At 40.0% G+C, this 21,603-nt stretch overlaps 1 protein-coding gene and 1 long non-coding RNA gene across 2 annotated transcripts in view; one reads left to right on the top strand and one right to left on the bottom strand.

Annotated features, from left to right (window-relative positions):
- Positions 1 to 21,603, bottom strand: part of CD34 (CD34 molecule) — a 39,659-nt gene that overhangs the window by 15,525 nt on the left and 2,531 nt on the right. Inside the window, exons 2-4 of the mRNA XM_081865021.1 lie at positions 6,643 to 6,789; positions 5,127 to 5,371; positions 4,311 to 4,391 (exon numbers count right to left, since the gene is read on the bottom strand). Of these exons, the coding sequence (XP_081721147.1) occupies positions 4,311 to 4,391; positions 5,127 to 5,371; positions 6,643 to 6,789 (473 nt within the window). The remainder of the gene's footprint in view (positions 1 to 4,310; positions 4,392 to 5,126; positions 5,372 to 6,642; positions 6,790 to 21,603) is intronic.
- The window catches only part of LOC309343496, a 47,919-nt gene continuing 40,769 nt past the window's right edge, over positions 14,454 to 21,603 (top strand). The window contains exons 1-2 of the long non-coding RNA XR_014157312.1: positions 14,454 to 14,577; positions 19,039 to 19,105. This is a non-coding gene — a long non-coding RNA (uncharacterized lncRNA). The remainder of the gene's footprint in view (positions 14,578 to 19,038; positions 19,106 to 21,603) is intronic.

The following is a 21,603-nucleotide window of genomic DNA, read 5'->3' as shown; positions in this document are numbered from 1 at the left end:
CCTAGGGATGTGGGGGTATGTTTCCAGTTGCTGACAAAATCAACTAGCAGTTGGTGCCTGCCTAATCTCAGGTGCCACCACAGTGAAAGTCCACTCTGAAGTGGACATCTGCAGGCCATAGTATAGTTAACAGGGCCTACTCTAGTCTTCACAGTAGCTTCAGAAGTTTGTATTCATGCTTGTGTTGAGTACTTGTTAGGAGCACCCCTAACAGGGCATCCCTCAGGTCAGAGAGCTGTTAATATTGCATGAATGGTATAGTTTCAAATGCCTGTCTCTGACTTTTGAATACAAAGTTTACTCTTAAACTTTTCCATTTCCAGCTGGATAATCTAATAAAGTTAGGTGGATGTTAATGTTAAAGTTACAAGAAAGGAAATTCCAACTAAACATCAGGAAGAACTTTCTGGCAGTAAGAGCTGTTGACAGTGGAACAGACTCCCACAAGAGACAGTGTATTCTCCCTCCTTGGAGGTTTCTAAGCAGAGGTTCTATGGCCATCTGTCATGTATAATCGAGTTAGATTCCTGCATTGCAGGGGGTTGGACTAGATGACCCTTGGGATTCATTCCAACTCTACAATTCTATGATTTGTTGATTCCCATCTGCACCTTGTTAATTGTGCAAATTATATATATATATTTTTAAATAATTTTTATTAATTTTACAACATAAACAAAAAACAAACAAACATAACACGACTTCCCCATACCTCCCCTTCACTGCATCCTTGTTTTAAAATTTTTTAGCAATCCTTCATCCATTTTTATATTTAATTCTCTTTAAAATTTTCTTAAGCTTAAATTTTTTCAGCTGTAATTCTTTATATCAAATCCCTTGACATCTTAACATTCCGAAATTTTACAACAATTTTTAAGATAGATTTTAAATTTTTTCCAGTCCTCTTCCACTGTCTCTCTCCTCTGGTCACGAATTCTGCCGGTCATCTCTGCCAGTCCCATAAATTCAGTCACCTTGGTCTGCCATTCTTCCAGAGTAGGTAGTTCTTTAGTCTTCCAATACTTTGCCAAAAGAATTCTTGCTGCTGTTGTTGCGTACATAAAAAATGTTCTATCTTTCTTTGGAACCATTTGGCCTACCATGCCCAAGAGAAAAGCCTCCGGTTTCTTTGCAAATGTCCACTTAAGGATTTTCTTAATTTCATTATAGATCATTTCCCAGTAGGCCTTAATCTTCGGGCAGGTCCACCAAAGATGATAAAAAGTTCCTTCGCATTCATTACACTTCCAGCAGTTGTTATTGGGCAAATGATATATCTTTGCAAGCTTGACTGGGGTCATGTACCACCTATAGATCATTTTCATTATATTCTCTTTTAAGGCACTACATGCCGTAAATTTAATACCTGTGGTCCATAACTGCTCCCAGTCAGCAAACATAATATCATGACCAATATCTTGTGCCCACTTAATCATGGCTGATTTAACCGTTTCATCCTGTGTGTTCCATTTTAGCAGCAAATTATACATTCTAGACAAATTCTTAGTATTGGCTTCTAACAATTCTGTTTCTAACTTTGACCTCTCCTTCTGGAATCCTAGTTTCCTGTCCTGCTTAAAGGTCTCATTAATCTGGTAAAATTGTGCAAATTATAAAGCTCCTCGTTGACATGTATTTCATTATTAATTATCAATTAACCATCACTTTGATCATTATATGAACTCTGTGTTCTGAAACATTAGCCTGAGCACATTCAGACCTATTAATTATGTTATTAAAAGCACTTAGAAGCCATAACCGGTATCTGTATCACTAGTGATTTAAAGGTTAAGGGAATGTGCACAACTATATAAAAAGATGAGATAAATCATTTGGGGCAGAATTGGAATCTTTACTCAAAGTGCAATACAAAGAATCAAAGCTTAGCAGCCAGATCTAACGGCAGTGCCATTAATTTCAATATATAAATTATGGCAGTATTACAGGGCTGCAATGCTGCCTGACTGGCTGAAAAGGTAACACAGATATTTAGGATAAAGTTTTACATAATGATAATCAGCCCTGAAAATTTACACACCAATGAACACCAAAGCGGTACAGCAAACAGATAAATAGAATTAGAGTATAGCTAGCCTGAATTTTGTGATCATGAAACAAAATGTACCGTATTACATCTACACATATGCACGCTATTCGTTTTCCTGCTGATATTTCATCCACTAGGTGGCTCCAGTATTAAACTGTAAAGTCCCTGAGGAGTTTGTTTCAACAGATGTTCAGCATAGTTCTCCTTGATATGCTTCCAGTATATGTAAACAGGCATAAATTCAAGTTTGTGTGTGTGTGCTTTACAGGACAGAAGCCAATAAGACAGTAAGATTAAGAATCCCATCCCAAAGCCACTTTCCATTGCTATGGAGCAGCAGGAGTTTATTCCACAGCAGCTGGTTCCTCTAAAGAAGGGTGGATAAGCTGTGGCCGTACAGATGTTGTTAAAACTCCAAAGCAATTATTTTACTTTGACTGCAACACCAAACTCTAGTTTTGGGGGCCCTGGGATAAGGTGCCCTCACTGATCCACCCTCTTTGAGGACACCCACCTTGTCCTAGCCAGTCACTCCTCATTTTCTTGCCCTTTTATTCTGGATCCAGTCAGCATAACTATTCAGAGAAGGACTATGAGTGATCGCCAAAGAAGAACAAGAAGCAGAAGCAGAGAAGGACTGAAAGGCAAGGGGAGGGTGCTGTTCCATCTCTTCATTCATTACTGCAAGCACACTCAGAGAATGAAAGTGGTGTCAGGCTTCAAGCGGACACCGAGGAACCTCTGCATTAGCTCTGTCTTCCTTGATCTTAGAAGCCATCTGAGCCTCCTTGCCCACTAAAATATGCTGGGAAGCCCTTGCTTAGATTTCCCTTAATCTTGAAGGGTCAGAATGCTTGGGAATATAGAAGACCCCTTTTTGTTGTGTTCACCATACTCTGGGATAATTTATCTAGTAAGACTCACCAGCACCTTAACAAATATAAATGAAATTGTTCCTTTTAAGACTCGATTAAGGCTGCATTCCTAACACACTGCTTTGGAATGGGGAATAAATCCCACTTAACTCAGTGGAATTTAGTTCTGAATACACATGGATAAGAATTAGATGTAGGGCTATTTATTTCAGAAGATGTTGAGATGATGATGATGATGATGATGATGATGATGATTATTTAAATGACCCCCCCAATTTATTATTTGTTAGCTCACTTGAGTATAGAATGTGGGGTATAAATTTTAATTAAGAATAACGTTCACCTGTCTGTTTTTCTGCAATTGCTTTTCTGCACTCCTTAATCCTTCTCCAAAACATTCTTTGATTTATTTCTCCTTCTCTGGACGTGTGAATGAAACTTCCATCCTAAGCAGGCTTAGTTGGAGGACATCTCATTTAACATGGTGGTACTTAGTACTGAGTAAATATGCATAGGATTTCACAAGACTGCAATTCTTTGCATTCTTTGCATAGTGGCACGTATTTCAAAGTAAACATGTATAGGATTATGTTGTAAACCAGCCCCTTCTCTGCACATCCCAGCCTCCACCTTGCACCATACAGCAGTCCCAACTGAGATATATTTTTTTTGGCAGAAAGTATCCTCTGTCCGACCAAAAGAAAACACTGGCAACAACTTCTAGTTTAATTATATTTTTATATGTGTTGGAAGCCACCCAGAGTATATAAAAATAATAAAATAATAAATAAAATAAATAAAAATAATAAAAATATTATTATTATTATTATTATTATTATTATTATTATTATTGCTAAGTACGCATTTCTCCCACTGTCAAACCCTCATGTTTAAGAGCAGCACCAACGGTAAAGTAAAATTTAATAAGAAGTAAGTACTGTACTTTAAAAAAGAGAGGGTAAATACAGTGGCCTGGGAGACAGAAGATGGATTAAGCCAGGTGAATTAAAGGCAAGAAGATGACATTGGATTGTCTTAAAACGCACACACAAAAAACCCTTTAACTGGATTTTATCTGTTTATATTGTATCCTGTTAAGTCACAGTTAAGTCGTTTATATTGTATTCTGTTAAGTCACAGATGTAAAGTTAAGTTGCTTTTTCATAAAGTGACTAACAAATAATAAGAATGGTAGTAGTAGTAGTGATGGTAAGAGAAGGAACTCAGATCACCCATGAAAAACCAAACTGCACAAATATTCATTCAAAACATAAAACAATGGAGGATGGGCACCACTTTTTCCTTTTTCCAAGTTGGAACAGGCATCAGGCTCTTCCCAAAAGCCTTTTTCCACCCTGCCAATTCTTTATGGTCTGGTTGTTACTTACACAAGAGTATTCCTCATTGATTTCCAAGCATATCACTTCAGTGGTCTTAACGTTCTTGATATTGATGCAAGTGATGTTAACCTGACAAAAAGAAAGAGAAGAAGCACTGTCATTGTGGCAGGAGGAGTGGGTACATAATCATGCTCAGTGCAGGGGTAGAGAATCTTTTTTGCCTGGAGGGCCAGAGCCTTATCTCTCCTCCCCCCCCCCCCATCTTGTGGGGCAACTTTGATAGCTTGGTGGGAGAAGTTGATCTGCAGAATGGTGGGAGCACCCAGTGGGATTGGACTCTTTGCTCACCAGCTGATGAATGGACAGTTCAGTCCTGCTCTCTCCAGGGGTCTGCTTTGTCAGGGTGTTCCCCACAGGAAATGCACTGATGAAGCAGCACCCCACAGGATTCAATGCAGCTGCCCTACCCACTGGCAGGTGGGCATGGTTTTGGGGGAAAGGCCTTGTGGGCCAAATATGTACCTTCTGGTGGGCTAACATGACCTAAGCAGCTGGAAGCTGCCCATCCTTGGGTTTAGTATTAGGCAATGTTTGCATTCAACTAGAGGTGTTCCAGATGGACAAACCATCCCATCAACCCCGTCTTTTTGAAACTGTCATCCCAGTGGAACCATCCCCATTCCAATGGTTTTACTTGGAGTTGACAGAGAAACAGAATATAGAGTTGCAATTTGCAGACGCTTTCCAATAGGACTGAAACAATGAATTGGTTAGTTAGTGGGATTAGCTTTGAATATAGAAATCAGATTGTCCTACTATTTCATTGCACCCAAAGCAGCAATCTAAATCCTTCATGCTTCTTACCATCGCACTACGGCCACCAGCTTCAGTTGCGGTAGGTGTACCGGTATTTGAAAATGTATGTTTTGGCAGCTCTGTAGAAGTAGATGTCAGAAGTGGTGTTGAAGTTGTGTTTTGAGTTGTCTCATTTCTGGAACTGCCCTGTGTTGTAGATGCTTGCACTGTTGTATTTGAAGTGGGTTTTGCAGTGAGTGTTTCAGGGGTGGTGACATTTGTACCATTTGTTGCCTCAGTTGAAAATATTTGATCTACAAGGAAGAACACACAGACACACTTGGAATGCCTAAAAAGTTCTAAAACCAAACCATGTCTCTGCATTTACTGGAATCTTTCTTGATAAATGGCATCAGGATTGTGTCATGTCTCCAGAAGCACAGCAGATTTACTTCCGGATGACATAAATATGGGAAATAGCACAAGAGGAAAGCGTCAAAACACTTCCCATCCTAACCCCTGGGAGCACTTTGCCAATCCAACCCCACCCTGTTGCTTGAAACTAAAAGCAAAAACAATCCCCAAAACAAAACATGGGATATAATGCCATGGCTCTCCCTTTATTTTATCTAGTTTGGTCCTGTTGTCAACTTGGGTACAGTAGGTGGGGAGGGACCAATTCACCCATCCCACCCATCTGGCTGGGTTTCCCCAGGCACATCCTTAAAAACAACAACACCCCAGTTAACTTAATTAGTGCTAAAGCACTTAACTTAACTTAACCCAGTTAACTTAATTAGTGCTAAAGCACTTAACTTAACTTACCCCAGTTAACTTAAGTAGTGCTAAAACACTTCAAGAGTGATGCCCAATTACTGCCAATGAAATGTCACAACCCAAAGTGTTTACTGCTTGTTCTGGATCAGACATACAGATTGGCCAAAATAAAGGTGGCTAGAAAAGCCATTTTTAGTAGTATTATAACAGTATAAAGTTGGCTCATTTATTTAAGCAGAAGTGCACTATTTTTTATTTTTAAAAATATATATAGCCAGGAAAGTGCTTTCGCACTAATTAATATATTGATTATAAAAACAAAACAAAAAAACACACAAGGACATAAAATTTAACACTCACTAAAAGATGCACTGAAAGTGTGCTGAGTGGCTGATTCATCAAGGCAAATGTGGAAAGTATGCCTCTTAGATGGAAGAACAGTGCTGAGAATCAGCCATACTCCTGCCACCATATGCTGCACCACACCTTTCCCTTCCTTTTCTTGGTAAACAGCCATGACCTGCAGTGTTGGGAAGCTGAGAGAGCCCCACCCGTGCTGCCCTACTTGGCCACTTTACTGTCCTGTCCTGTCCTGTCCCATCCCACCCCCACCCTCCAATACATCAGACTTTCTCTGGTCCGAGAAAATATGAGAGAAGCACTGGGAAAACACAGGAGGACAATAATTTGATGGAGCAATTGTGTGGACATCCCATAAGAAAGGGAATAAATGATGCAGGGAGATTCCATACTAAATGCCTAGTATAGAATCATCCTAAGTATCAAACCAATACCAGTGCCTTTTTACCTGTTGATTTAGTAGCTGAGATGGAGAAGTTCCCAGATGGCAATTCTGTTGTGTTGCTGCTTGTCAATGGCTGTGTTGTATTGCTGGGTATTACTGCAGGACTCTCTGAAGTTGGTGCAATAGTTGATATGGCTTCATTACCAGCAGCTTAATCATATGGAAAAGTAAGGAAAAGGATTTATAGCTCAACAGCACTGTAGGTCATTGAGTCTCTGGTGGGGCTCAGAATAGAAGTGCTGCAAAGAAGGCAGCCTTGTTCCTAGCTGCATGTTCATTATTTAAAGCACTGCAGGTGTGGAAGCGCCATCACAGTCCAGACACCACAGAAAGAGGTTTCTTGTCACCAAAATGGAGAGAGTTAGCATTGTTCCCAACAAAAATCAAAGTTTCCTGTGCTCCTTTTATAGTTTGGCATCACGTGAAACTGAAACAGACTATTGTTATTCTAATTTATTTTATATATAGAATCATAGAATTGTAGAGTCGGAAGGGACCACAAGGGCCATCGAGTCCAACTCTCTGCAGTGCAGCAATATTTTGCCCAACATGGGGCACAAACTCACGACCCTGATATTAAGAATCTCGTGCTCTACAAACTGAGTCACCCTTATGTCCATGCACATCAAACTTTACCAAGAACGGGATTGATAGGTTCCAACCTATCAATAGGTTCCAACCCTAGGGACTTACAATCTAAAATAAACACAGGCAAACAACGGGGGTGGGGGTGGGGAGAATGGAGGCACAGGTAAAAACATACTATTGTTTAAATTACTCATACTGTGGCTTAGCTACAATAGGTTATTGACTGTTTCAAAGGCTCCCTGTAAAAAGTAGGTTTAAAAGTAGAGCTTGAAGGCAGAAAGACAGGTAGTCATTTGGTGGCATTCTGGAAGGCAGTTCCTTTTATAAAGACCAGGAAGAGAGAAAGGGCATAATCACTTCAGGGTGTGAGAGAACTCTAGATAGTTGAAAATGATGAAGCTGGGTGGGCAAAGGTTGCAGGAAGGGATGTGATGGAATATAAGATTGAATAGATAAGAGAGGCAAAGCTATGGGGGGTTATGAAGTTAAGGACGAGCAACTTGTGCAGTATCTGTAAGGAGACAGGAACCCAATGTAGAGATGGAAGGAGAAGTGTCCATGTCATACTGAGACAAGAAGTAGTCAAGGCAGGCGAGAGATGACAAGGCCAGGACTTTGCCACAATCTGCCAACATCTTAGATAAAAAAGGGCTGCCTTGTTTTTCTTTTAGGCAATTTATTAATAGTGAAACTAATTACAAACACTACTAGCAGTGGCCATTCAAACTTGGCATGTTTGATGGAGACAAATCCTGTTTTCTTCCTTAAGTAAGCCTTTTTGAACTACCTTTTCTTTCAACATGAGGACAGGTTTGTCTCAGAGGCAGGGGCTCCCACATCTTGGAACACAGGCAGCAAGAAAATAAGTTTAAAATCTCCTTCCTTCTCCCTCCTTGTATTTTGCAAAAGCTGCATTTTTGTTCCTTTTAAAATATGACAATTCCATGTTCCAACTAGTGAATGGTGATTCTGATATATTTCAAGACTTCTTGTACTATACATTGCTTTTATAAATTCCTCAGTAATTATTTTATTATTATTTTTGTTCTATTCATTAAATTTCTATACTGCCCTTCATCCAAAGATATAAAAATACATACCATAACAACAAGCAAAAAGAATAACCCCACCACCCAAACACAGTTTAAAAGACTATAAGCAAAGGCCTTGGATATTTATTATTTCATTTAATATAGCAGTACAGTAGAGAAGAGAAAACAGTTAAATGCATTTTAGTTTGATTATGAGCAGTAGTTTTGAGGGGAATTTTAATTCTGTCCCCCCAAGCCACCCTGTTCTCTCTTCAGGTCAAAAGGTTAGAACAAGAACAATAAATCAATTATTTCCCAGTGTTTCAGTAAGTTGTTTATTTATACCCACCAGCCTTATTAAAAGAACAGTCTGTTGTGCAAGAGGATACACTCTCTCTGCCAAGAATTCTGGATTATCTTAAAATTAATCTAGAACAAATATTCAGAGCCAAGCGCCTGAAACAGCATGATTGATGTATTAGATGACACTACCCAGGATGTGTGTATCTCATATGGTTGCAGGCTCACCATACCTGAGTTGGTCCAAGACCCTTCAGTGCCTTAGTGGGCACATACCCCCACCTCACATCAATGTGCATAGTACCCAAGGGCTATCAAGTTATTTTGGCATCTAAGGCAGAAAATTCCACAAGCTCCTCTCATTGGACACTAAAAATACAGTTATGATAAATAATTACTGCTTTGCTGCCCTTTTGAGACACCAAAAATAATCTACCTGAGACTTATTTATAGCAGAACAAAGTTGGCACCTCTATGCTGTTTAGTGCTACCATACTTCAGCTATTGAACAAATGGAATGATACCCTTTGCTGAGCATCCTACACCATTTCAGAGTAGATTCTTTGGGCCAAACTAGATTTGACAGCAGAAGGTCCATGAGCACGTCTTCTGCAGTTGTTAAGGATGTATGTGTGTATATATGTGTATTCTTGATGTTACTTATCAGAGGCTGAAAACAAGACTAAGGGGTTCAGTGTGACCTTTGAGATGCTAGGCAAATAGAAACAAGACAAAAAGGGATGTTGGGATCTGAGGAAGCAGATGTGTGCAAACACTGACACTGACACAGTTAACCAAACATGACTGTTAAACCCCAGACAGTCCTTCTGAAACCTGTCTTCAAGGCTAGACAACTACACACAGGGCTTTTGGCACTAAAAACAGCCCTCTAAGAACCCCACCACCCAAGAAGCAAAGAACTGTGGCAGCACCTGGCAGAAGAGGGCAACGGAGCAATTGTTGAGTGGAAGAAGAACAGCATGCCAAAGAGATTGACCAAGATGTGGCTAGGGCCATGGGGCAGTCACCAGTGACTCCAGAACTGTGTAAAGATTGAACACATCTGACAGCAAATCAGAGGTCAACAGGCAAAGCAGTGTGTGCACTGCCAGAATCTCTGGCCTCGTTTATATCGGCTATATTAAAGGTTGGCCACCTTTAATCATGTGCTTGCATAAGTATCCTGAACCTAAGCCATTTAGGCCTTTAAAGATAATTGTCAACACTTTGGATTGTGCTTGGAAGCACCACCTAGAGGCCTCCCATAAGCAAGCACCCACCTTTATTCTCTCTGCTTCATTCTGGACCAATTGCAATTTCTGAAGACTCTTCAAATGGAGTCTCATGTAGAGTACACTGCAATAATCCAATCCAGATGTTTCACCTTGGCTGAAGGAGAAAGGCTTAAAGTCTTGTCTCCCAACTATGTAACTCCTAATATGAATCAGGCCCACCTGCAGTTGCATTTTTTCTTTTAAAAAACAGTGGGAGATCCAATCACAAATCTCTTGCCATCTCATCTAACTGCGCCCTGTAAAACAATATTATTATGTGCTACATGTTCAAGGACAAATAGACTTGCACAAAGTAATAGCTATCCTTTCCCTCAGGGCTTTCCTCCAGCAAAAATGATATGCGTAGCTAATAGGAGGATTTTCTCCAAGGACAGCTGCTGTATTTTCTTTGGGCATCAATGACTTGTCTATCATGAGACCATAAGACTCTGAGAATGGGCAATTTGTTTCAGCCTGAGTTTGGTCAAAACTAGCATAGGTATAACCATAAATCAGCAGAAGTATCCATTGGCAAGCACAATTACAGGACCAGTGTCCTTTATTGCTATCAGGACTTATTTATACATTGTGTGAGGGACGCGGAAATGATCTACTTTTGATGAAAACTGGCTCCCCCAGCTGCCAAACCAGGTGAGTAGCAGAAGTGGCAGCTGCAGTAATTATTATTATTCTTTATTAAATTTGTATACTACCTTTCAAGTTTCCAGGGCAGTTCAAATACAAAATGAGAACACAAAATACAAAATAAAACAAAAACAAGCCAATAACCCCACTCCCACAAACACATTAAAAAGGCAATAGAGTGTTAATTAGCCAAAGGCCTGATTATAGAGAAACATTTTCAACTGACGCTTAAAGAAATATAATGAAGGTGCCAGGCGAGCCTCCCTGGAGAGAACATTCCACATGGGGAGCCACCACAGAAAAGGCCCATTCTTGTGTTGCCACCTTCCTCTATTGTGGAAGAAGAAGTGCCTCAGATGATGATCATAGGGTCCAGGTCGGTTCATATGGGGAGATGCGGTCTCCTTAGGGTACTGCAGTCCTGAGCTGTTTAAAACATTATAGGTCAAAACCAGTACTTTGAATTGGGAGCAGAAACTAATTGGCAACCGGTGCAGTTGGGTCAGGATCAAACCATCCTACCTCAGTGAGCAACCTAGCTGCCAAATTCTGCACCAGCTAAAATTTCCTAATCATCTTCAGAGGCGGCCCTATGTATAATGCATTGCAGTAATCTAATCTAGAGATTACCACAGCATAGATGACAGAAGTTAGGCTTTCCCAGCCCAGATGGGGGCACAGCTGCGCCACCATCTGAAGCTGATGGAAGGCACTCCATGCTACCAAGGCCACCTGAGCCTCAAGTGACAGCAATGGATTCAGAAGTACCCCCAAACTACAAGTGTAACCCCATCCAGAGCAGGCAACATCCCATCCATCTGCTCTATGGAACCACCCACTGACAGTCCCTCAGTCTTATCTGAATTGAGCTTCAGTTTGTTGGCTCTCATCCAGTCCATTACCAAGATAAGACAATAGTTCAGCACATCTACTGCCACACCTGCAGATGTAAAGGAAAAGTAGAGCCAGGGCTTTTTTCAGATGGAACTCACTGGAACTCAGTTCCGGCACCTCTCAGGTGGGCACCATTGCCATATAACAGAAAAAGGAAAGTGTTCATGTTGAGTTCTGGCACCTCTTTCCCTAGAAAAATAGCACTGAATATAGCTGGGTGTAATCGGCATACTGCCGACTAAAACATTCCAAATTTACAGATAACCCCACTCAGCGATTTCATGTAGATGTAAAACAGCACAGGGGATAAAATTGAACCCCAAGGAACCCCAAATTGAAGGCTCCACAGGGCAGAAGAGCACTCCCCAAGCATCACTGTCTGCAAACGTCCATCCAAATAGGACTAGAATCACCACAGATTGGGGCCACTCACACTCAATTCGGACAGCCACTCCAGAAGGATACCATGGTCAATGGTATCGAAAGCTGCTGAGAGGCTGAGGATAATTAACAGGGACACATTTTCCCATCTCTCTCCAAACAGTGATCATCATGCAGGGTGACCAAAGCAGTTTCTGCACCAAAACCAGACCTACACCACATTTGAAATTGATCTAGAAAATCTGTTTCCTCCCAGAGCACCTGAATCTGATCCATGTCTACCTGCTCAATAATCTTGTCCAAGAAGGGGAGACTGGCAACTGGCCAGTAGTCAGCTAGATTTCCCAAATCCAGAGAGGGTTTTTTAGGAGTAGTTTGACAGCTGCCTCCTTCAAGCAGGCAGGGACCACTCCTCTTGCAAGGAGGCACTGATCACTTCCCTGGCCCAGCCAGCTGTCCCCTCTCTGCTAGTTTTGATCAGCCACGAGGGGCAAGGGTCCAGAGCAAGTGGTCAGCTTGACTGATTGAAGCACCTTGTCCACATCCTCAAGCAAGCCTTACCCACTGAAACTCATCCGAAATAGCAAATCTAGAAAGTGCTATGGACTCTCCTTCAGATTCATCTGCTGTAACAGTCAAGATCCTGGTGGATGCAATCAATTTTATCCTCAAAATGCTTTGCAAACAACTTACAGCAAGCTACCATCAGTTTTGGCACCTCCTTCGGGTCAGACTGTAAGAGGCCCCACACAACCTGAAAAAGTTCTGCCAGATGGCACAACGAGGATGCAATGGAGGCAGCAAAGTATGCCACAAGGTGGGCTCGATGACGAGCCCTCACCAGTATTTGATTGCATTCGAACAGAGTTTTCCTCCACTCACGTTCAAACCGCCTCCTAACTTATTTTCTTGCCTTAAGTTCTGGAATATACCAGGGAGCCAAGTGGGCTCCAGGAAGCAGGAAAGGGCACTTAGAGGCGTTCGTGTCAATGGCCCAAATCATTTGGATGTTTTAGAGTTCGGCCAGGGCTTCAACAGGAGTGCCCATCATAGATGGAAAATCCCCCAGAGTCATCAGGAAACTCCATCAGCCTCTGAGAGCAGTAATGGGACTTAGGCCTTCTATAGGAGATGTCGAAGAGAAGAAGGCCATGTTTTGCAGTGTCCTCAAGATGAGAAAAACATGCCAAGTATGTTATACTAATGCCATGCTGAGACCTGGCACCCACCTCTGACTATGTTTAGTTTTACGTTTTAAATAGTAGCAAGAGAACTGTATCCTGTCTTAAATAACAGAGTATAAGAAAGCCTCAAACAAAAAAGCATATTGAGGGAAAGGAACTATTTAAAATAGCTCTTGCCAATGGCACAAGTACAGTTTATTTTGTGTGAAGCAGGTCTTTAATCACAAGGGAGGCCTGTGATGTAGTGACTAAAGAAGGATCTGTGCATTCTATTCCTGACTTTGCTAAGAGAGGAGGATGAGCCTTCTATGGATGCTTGCATGCTTCCTTCTCGAAGTGGTGGAAACATGTAGGGGTCAATTAGCTATCTGTCATTCATCATGGATTGAAGATAAAGAATGCAAAGGAAACACAATACAAATGTGTGTGTGTGTGGGGGGGATAATCAATTACATAGTGTTATGTACCATTTGTGGCCTGAAAACAACAGTGGATATTTATCTTATTAGCTGGGATGCTTTCCTTTCCAAACATGGGATAGATAAGAGAACAATGGCAATTGACCAGTTTCTGTTGGAATTTTCTGACATCCCCACTGGAAGGCACCCCAGAAGCTGCAGGTAGCACCATACACCACTGTCACACTGGGCAGCAATGGGGGATCTTCTTATCACACAGATCCTTAAAACTTTGGTCTGGTTGCCAGTGAACTACCAGGTCCAATTCAAGGCCCTTGTAGTTGTGTATAAAGCTCTGAACAAATTAGAATCCTAGTTAGTTGTCTCCTCCATGAGAGCCCTGGAGGGTGGCAGTATGGGAATGCGCCTTTTCTTTGCTGGCTCCCCACTTGTGGAATGCTCTCCCCAGGAAGCATTGCCTGGTGCCTTCATTGCATGTCTTTAGGTGCCAGGCAAAAACATTCCTCTTCTTCCCGGCCCTCGGCTAATTAAACAATCTATGTCCTTTTAAACTGTGGGGTGTTTGTTATTATGTTTATGTTAGTTATTATGGCATGTATTTTTGTGTTTTTATATTGTAAACTGCTCTATGATCTTCAAATGAAGGGCATCACAGAAATTTACTAAATAATAATAATAATAATCAGCAGGAGTTGATTGCTGGTTGGGGCCATAGGACAGATCCTTCTCAGTGGCGCTGTCCCATTTATGGAACTTTCTCCCCTGTAAGATATAGCTGACCCTCACAGTAAACATGTTTAGGTGCATTTAAAAACTTCATCCAGGCATTTTGGATGTAAATGCCGATTCTGTAGACTCTACTGCTGTTTCTAATGATTCCCTGATTTTTATGTTAAAGGCTTCTTTTTTTATTACTGTTTCAAAAATATTTAATTGCCTTTATTGTAATTCGCTCTGTGTTTCCTAAGGATTGAAGAGCAGGATATAAGAATGATGGCATAAATAGATAAACTCCCATTCTCCCTGACCACTGGTTATCCCGAAAACCACAAGTAAACCACCCTGCTTTGGCGTTTCCTTTGCATTGCTATTGTAGAACACTTTAACAGCAAGAAATAAGGAGGATAGTCTTTCTTCCACTCTGAATCCCAAAGGAGGATGACAGCATACAACATTAAGAACAATACTGGAACAGCTGTGCACACAGCAGCCATAACTCCATGTGAGTAAAGGGAGTTCCTCGTTTATTACTTAATAGAAGCCAAAGCTGATGTTAAAAAACCAAAACAACAACTTGGAAAATTACACAGAGTCAACTGAATAAATTAATTTAAATTGAATCGAACCCACGACCCTGAGATTAAGAGTCTCATGCTCTACCAACTGATTTTAAGTTAATAGTAGGGTTGACAGCACTAAACGTAGAACTGTCTATTCAGAAAAGAGTCCCATTGAGTTCAGTGGGATGTACCCAAAGATAAATGGACTCAGGGTTGCAGCATAAATCAGATAAATGTCTCTTAATACAGATAAACTCACTGAGATGAAACCATTCATTCCCAGTCTGCTCAAGGACTGAGATAAACATCAGAAGCCATTCTCTCTGTTCTATTGCTTGGAGGTTAGGCATGAGAGACAGGACCTTTTATGTGGTGGCATCTTTATCGTGCAACATCCTTTCTGGGTAGATCCACCAGGCTTCTTCTTTCCATTCATTCAGATGGGCAGTTAAGACCTACTTGTTCCACCGGGCAGGATATAAATAAATAAATTAAACCCATCCAAATACTCAAGGTTCACAAACTGCTTTCCAACCTGATCATCATCTCTTTCATGCCCTTGCCTTATCCACTATTTTGGTTAACGTAATAGAAATTTTAAAAACCCCCGGAAGGGGGTCTTTACTGCTAAAAGCTTTGAAATTTTAGCTACAGATATATAGTTATATCTGTACAGTTTGTAAAACCTTTTAGAAATCCTTAAGTTGCTTATCCTGATTGCCCAAGTTCATTAAAAAAGAATTGTTTATCCATTAAAAGCCATCCCTTTAGTAATGAGCATTAAAACCTCAATGAAGAATAAAAAAAGATTACTTAGTTCCATGAGATGAAGGTGCCTGGAAGGAAATTGAATTACAGGAAAAGAGATAAGATTTAAATCGGTAGCATTTTAAATAAACTCTAATAGTAATATTTTGTCTCCTTATAAACAGAGCAGGCAGATCTATCTAAATATAAGGGTATAGGGTGAACTAAACAGCCCAACTAAGCAGTACTTCTCACCCATGTTTCATTGTAAGGCCGGACTGGATTATCTTCATTTGCAAAACATGTTGGCTATCATTAGATGCAAATATTCAGATTTCAAGACAATGTTCAACATGCTGCACAGGAAAGATTTGAAAACCTCTGTATTCTACTAGTAACTCCTTAATTATGCACCACACTTTGAGGACAGTAGAAAGCGGATGTTTGAATCAACTTGCAAAGCTGATTAGCTGGCAATCCAAATCGCTCCACCAATATAATTCTTAGACCTGATTTGTACACGAAAAAGGACTTACAATGCATTCTGCAGCCTGATTACAAAAAAAAAAAAAAATAGTTGCTACATTTTGTTTCCCCAAGAGCAAGTTAGATCAAATCAAGAACAGGAGACAAGATTTTTGTGGCAAAGGATAAATAGAGTAATCAGCGTCATATACCGCTTTCATAAGCCTTCATGAGTGTGTGCCATTGTTTACATGGACATTAGCAGAAAGTCTTACTTCATTACAATGGCATAGTTCCTAACACTTGGCCTCCCCAAGTGCCGCAACCACCCAAACAAAAACTTCTGAATTTTTCCAGATGTTTTAGAAATCACCTTAACATTCTGGCAAATATTTTCTCCACCTCAAATACTGTAAAACAAGGTCCTAATTATTTCTTATTTATTTATTTATTCCTTCCCTGCCACAACCACCCCCAAATTTTCCTACTTTTACACTTCATGTAAATACTTCACACTAAGAAACTTCAAATTGTTCTGTATCGTTAGAGCCCAAAGGATCCTTAACAGCACACATGGGCATGGAACTTGCCTCAATTGTCACAATTTTATGCACAGCTTGTTTTCATTAGTTTTGGAAACTCTGTATGAATTTATTAGCACTGAGAGTTTGCACTGTATTGCTGAAGCCAAGTGGACACAATAAACATAAAACCACTGGTGTTTGAAGCAGCTACATGTTACAGTTTGCATCAAAACCCTTTGTTTATATCAACTAGTTGTTGGAGAGGAATGACATTTTGCCAAGTTTAATATTATTTGCATTTTGCAAACTTTAGCAAAATATCATTTGCTCCAATTATTGGTCCCCTTTGGCTTTCCAAAGACAATTAACTGAGAACTATTTGTCCCAAATCAAATCAAATAGTCCCCAAGCAACATAAACACATCTTTAAAATGATTTGTCCTCACACAGTCAAACGGAAGTTCTACATCATTACCTACGCTACTCAAATATCTGTCTCCACAGAAACAAATGGAAAGACCTTAACCTTTATTGGGTGAAACTGTGTAAGCTGTGAGGCTAACAAAGGGAGTTTGTATATTTAGCTTCCTCTGTATAATCAATCGTGAGCACACTATTTTTCATACTCCCTGAGAGTGTAATGTAACAGGTAATTCTAGACATGCCTGCTCAGAGGTAAGATCCACTGAGTGCTGCAGGTCTTATTCCCAGGTAAGTAGGTGTAGAATTACAGCTTTAATTGATGTTGTGATTTAAATAAAAAGAGCAAACTTTACCAAAAGACTATAATGCACCCATAAATATACTCTTCCATCACAATGTTCACGGCAAGTACACCATGGGACTTCTGAATAATACTGATATACATTACAACAGCCTTCACAAACCTGGTGCCCTCCAGATGTTTTTGGACTACAATTCCCATCAGCTGTTGGCCATGCTGGCTGAGGATGATGGGAGTTGTAGCCCCAAATATCCAGAGGGCACCAAGTTTGCAAAGGCTACCTTACTGGGCTGTTGTTAGGATTGTTGAGATAATTATAACGTTGAGCACCAAAAAAATAACCCCACTATAGAAATGATAAATTTCATTACTACTGTTGTTAACCATGCTGTTGTTTAAACTACGCACTCTGCCTAGCAATGTTGATTTTAAAAATAAGGAATAATACTGCTTAATGAGCTTTTCATAACGTCATTCATCCTCTTCATATTGCTACCACACTGTTCAGACAGGGCCAGTGTATTTTGGATATTGCTCCCCCACTCAGCGCACCAGTATAAGATGTACAGGCTGGTTGCTGAATCTCTCTCTCCCTAAACACACACACACCCTTGTTGGCTTTCCACATGTGTTATTCTGATTCAAGCACAGAAACCTGTTAACAATTGTTAAGTAAATGTTGCTTTATTAATTGTCTACCACATCTTAGGTGTTCCCATCACCACTGTTTGTGGTTATAGAAAAATTATAGCCCAGGCACATATATAGGCAACAGCTCTCCTTACATGGTAGCCATTTAGGAAACTGCCCTGTCAGGAAGAAGAGGAAAAGAAGTAGCAAGGGAAACTATCACCACAGATGTCTCCACCTGCTGTTGCTCCAGCAGCTCGAATGGGGTTCCTCATGCGCTCTCTCTCTCTCTCTCTCTCTCTCTTTTTCATCAGTGAAAGTTGTCTGCCTCCTCTCATACCTGACTTTTGTTTCTGCTGTAGATGGCAGGAAGGAGTCTAAGTAAGGTTAAGAGAATTTGAATAACGTACATTTGTCAAAGAGCAGAATTTGAAGGGAAAGGGAGGGACAAGTGCTCATGGAGAGAAACGACATTTTTTGTTGTTGTTTAATTATTACCTCTTTGGTCCGCTCAAAACTTCCATACCCAGTATCTATAATATGAGTTATTTTGGGGTAATGAGAAATAAGATGGGTGATGAAATTGGTGTAAGCTGCCCAGCAGGGCCAGCTCCCAAGATTGGGTGCCTGTTGCAGGGCAATAAATGGCACCCTTCCCACCAAATTAAGATACACAGTACCCAAGGCCATTCAAGTTGTTTTAGCATCTGAGGTAAAAAGTACCACAAGCACATCTTCTTCCTCCCTGGTAGTAAAGATGCAATAATAATAATTTAAATAACTAACAACTTGCTGCCTTTTCATGACATCCAAAATCTGCTGTTCGAGGCAACCGTCATGCTCTGGCTAATGGTAGGGCCACCCCTGCTGCCCAGAGCCCATGAAACAGCATGTGATCTGTGTAAATGTATTCACCGATAAAGGCATACTGCCATGCTAAATCCATGGTGAAGATATAAGGCATTCATATGAACTTTCAGGTTTCATGCCATAAAGTTCAAAATGTACACTGTTTTGTAACGGCAAATAAGCTGCATGATATACTGCTTTAAATAAATTACATACATGCACAAAGGGGGGGAATAAATATGGTTTACTGTCTCACAGTCTCTAGTGCATGGATATACTTTTGGGTATTACACTTGTATCTGATGATACATGGGGAAATATGAGTAATATTATAAACATGTATGTCTCTGAGAGAGATTCCATAGACTTTTGAATCAATTTCTGAGACATGCTGAACACAAGTCTTCGCTCAGTAACACTTTGCTCAGTTAAGTCTCACTTAATGATTTTATGTGTCTTCTTAGATCTTCCAGATGGTGAACTTGCAACTTTAAAAAGCAACATGAAAAGCAGCCGCAGCTCTTTTAAATGGTATGTCCACTTGTTTGATTGCCCAATTATAACTGGATATTATAATGATAGATTGAATGAGATTAAAAATGAAAATGGGAGATAGTGGTAAGCACCTTTTTATTAGTACTCAGAGTGGAAAAGAATATCATATTGATCCCATAGCATGCTAGCAGTAATAATGCTCAGATCCAGAATTTCATATCTTGGATGAAATGGGAAATAACTGAAACTGAGAGGCCAGGATTACGAATTCCATCAGTATTTATATTTTATTCTTCCAGCAGTTATAATGAGCACCACCTTTGGGGGCTCTGAGCTACATTACTCATGAATCTCTAGCTTTGCTCCTCTCCTGCCATGTGGCAGGAATTCAAAGGGTGGAGTCCCTTTCCCTCTGGAAATATCCGATAAAATTCTATGCTTTCCCCCTCCTGAACCCTTTTTCCTATTCCATATGGCCCAGACAGGATTTGGGTGTGGGTTTTTGCAGTCACGAACAATGCCAAAAAAGGGCGAAGAGAATGTGGGAAGGAGAGAGGATGACAGCTTAAGCCATTACATCATTGCAAGCATGCTCACCTAATCAACACTCAGACAAAACTGATAAAAGAGATTTTTGCTTGGCTGCTAGCCTGCTATTTCAATAGCTTATTCTTCAGACAATGGATTAAATTATATGAATATCTGGGTTCTATAATCTTTGTAAACTTTGAAGCCTGACTGAAATAATTTGAATGTAATTGCTTGAATATTTCACTTCAGCTCAGGTAATTTGTCTTTTAGTTGTTTATTAACTATTTGAATTTAAATCTGTAATGATTAATCACATTATGAATATTCTCTTCTAGACTGCACTTAAGTCTAACTGAATGAACACACCATCTCATAGGTACACATTTCAAATAAAATTAATTTGTAAATGTCAAAATGAAATTTAGCATCCAAACTGTATAATTATTAATTTGTAGGGAATGTCAGGTTCAGGCTACTTGAATATTCCATTACTCATGCCAAAGGAAACTTTTCTTGAACCGTTAATTTAATATTTAAGCATCTTTTATGAGGCCAAAAGCAACATCAAAAACATTATCTTGACATGAAAAGCAGAAGCTGGCTTGTATATTGATATAGTTTTCTAAATAACATAATTAACAATCAGCTGTGATTGCAACATTCTTATTTAAAACAGATTGACCACAAACATGGTGGTCATCAGGACTGAAATCTGGAATGTCAGATCCACTTCAAGGGGTAAAGCTTCCTACATAGCATGGACAGACAACATGGCACCCTCCAGATGTTGTTAGATACCCTGCAGAATGGCTAATAGTCAGGGATGATGGGAGTTGGAGTTCAAAAATATAAGGAGGGCACTGTGTTACTTCTCCTGTATATAAAAATCACACTTGCAAATCATATTTAGATATGGTTGAGATTGCCACATATGACATGGTAGTAGTTTTCTCAGTAGTGGCACCCACGCTGTGGAACACCATCCGATCAGATGTCAAGGAAATAAACAACTATCTGACTTTTAGAAGACATCTGAAGGCAGCCCTGTTTAGGGATGTTTTATTGTATTTTTAATATTTTGTTGGAAGCCGCCCGGAGTGGCTGGGAAAGCCCAGGCAGATGAGCGTTATAAATAATAAATTGTTGTTGTTACATGCTTTTTGCAATATCGAAGTTGTTTCCATGTAGGAGTTTTCTCTTGCTTCAGACATTATGTAGTGGTAAACATATATTTGTTTCTTAGCATACACACATGGAGGGGGGCTATAGGCAATCCTAGCTCCCTAGTAGCATATAATAGGCATGTTTATAAAAATATGTTTGTTGCATTCATACATGTGCACATAAAACAGTGTAACTTTGTTAACAGTGTGTGTGAACTATGAAATCACAGTGAAAATCAAGTTAAATAAATAAACAAATAAAGTTACAATAAGATGCTCTCAGAACATAAGCCATCTTTTTGGTAATTGGGAAAACTGACCTTATTTTCATATAAATCAGTGGGAGTTGAGAAACTAGCATCTCACAATAGATGTCTTGCAGAACCTTGCAGGATCAGATCAATGTATCACTTGATGCCTCTGAATGTCATCAAGTGTACTACTATCTATGCAGAACAAAAACCCTAAAAGCTGCTTCACAATCGTGTAGGCTATGGTTATATTTCTGTTTGCTGTGGTAAACATGTAATGTGTGAAAGGGAGTTATGTATGACCTAAGAGCTGTGGGCATGCAGAGAACATGTGCTGGAAAAATGTGACTGGCTTAGCTTTACCATTTCAAGTCTACAGTGCATTTGGATGTGTATAATTCATTTTTGCGCTTAATATTTTTACCCACACATACCTCAAGGTAGCCTGGGAAAACACAACTGATGCTGAAAATTAGGAACAGGAAATAGACATAAAAGTGGTTGACCTTTGTACCAAGAAAATGGCATACTATCCACATGCAAACTAAGTGTTGTTTACCTCCTCCCACAGTACTACAATTCCCAGCAC

This window comes from Podarcis erhardii (genome assembly GCF_964252035.2).
Source record: "Podarcis erhardii genome assembly, chromosome: 6".
Classification (NCBI taxonomy): Eukaryota; Metazoa; Chordata; class Lepidosauria; order Squamata; family Lacertidae; genus Podarcis; species Podarcis erhardii.
This window is presented reverse-complemented; position numbering and strand designations above follow the sequence as displayed.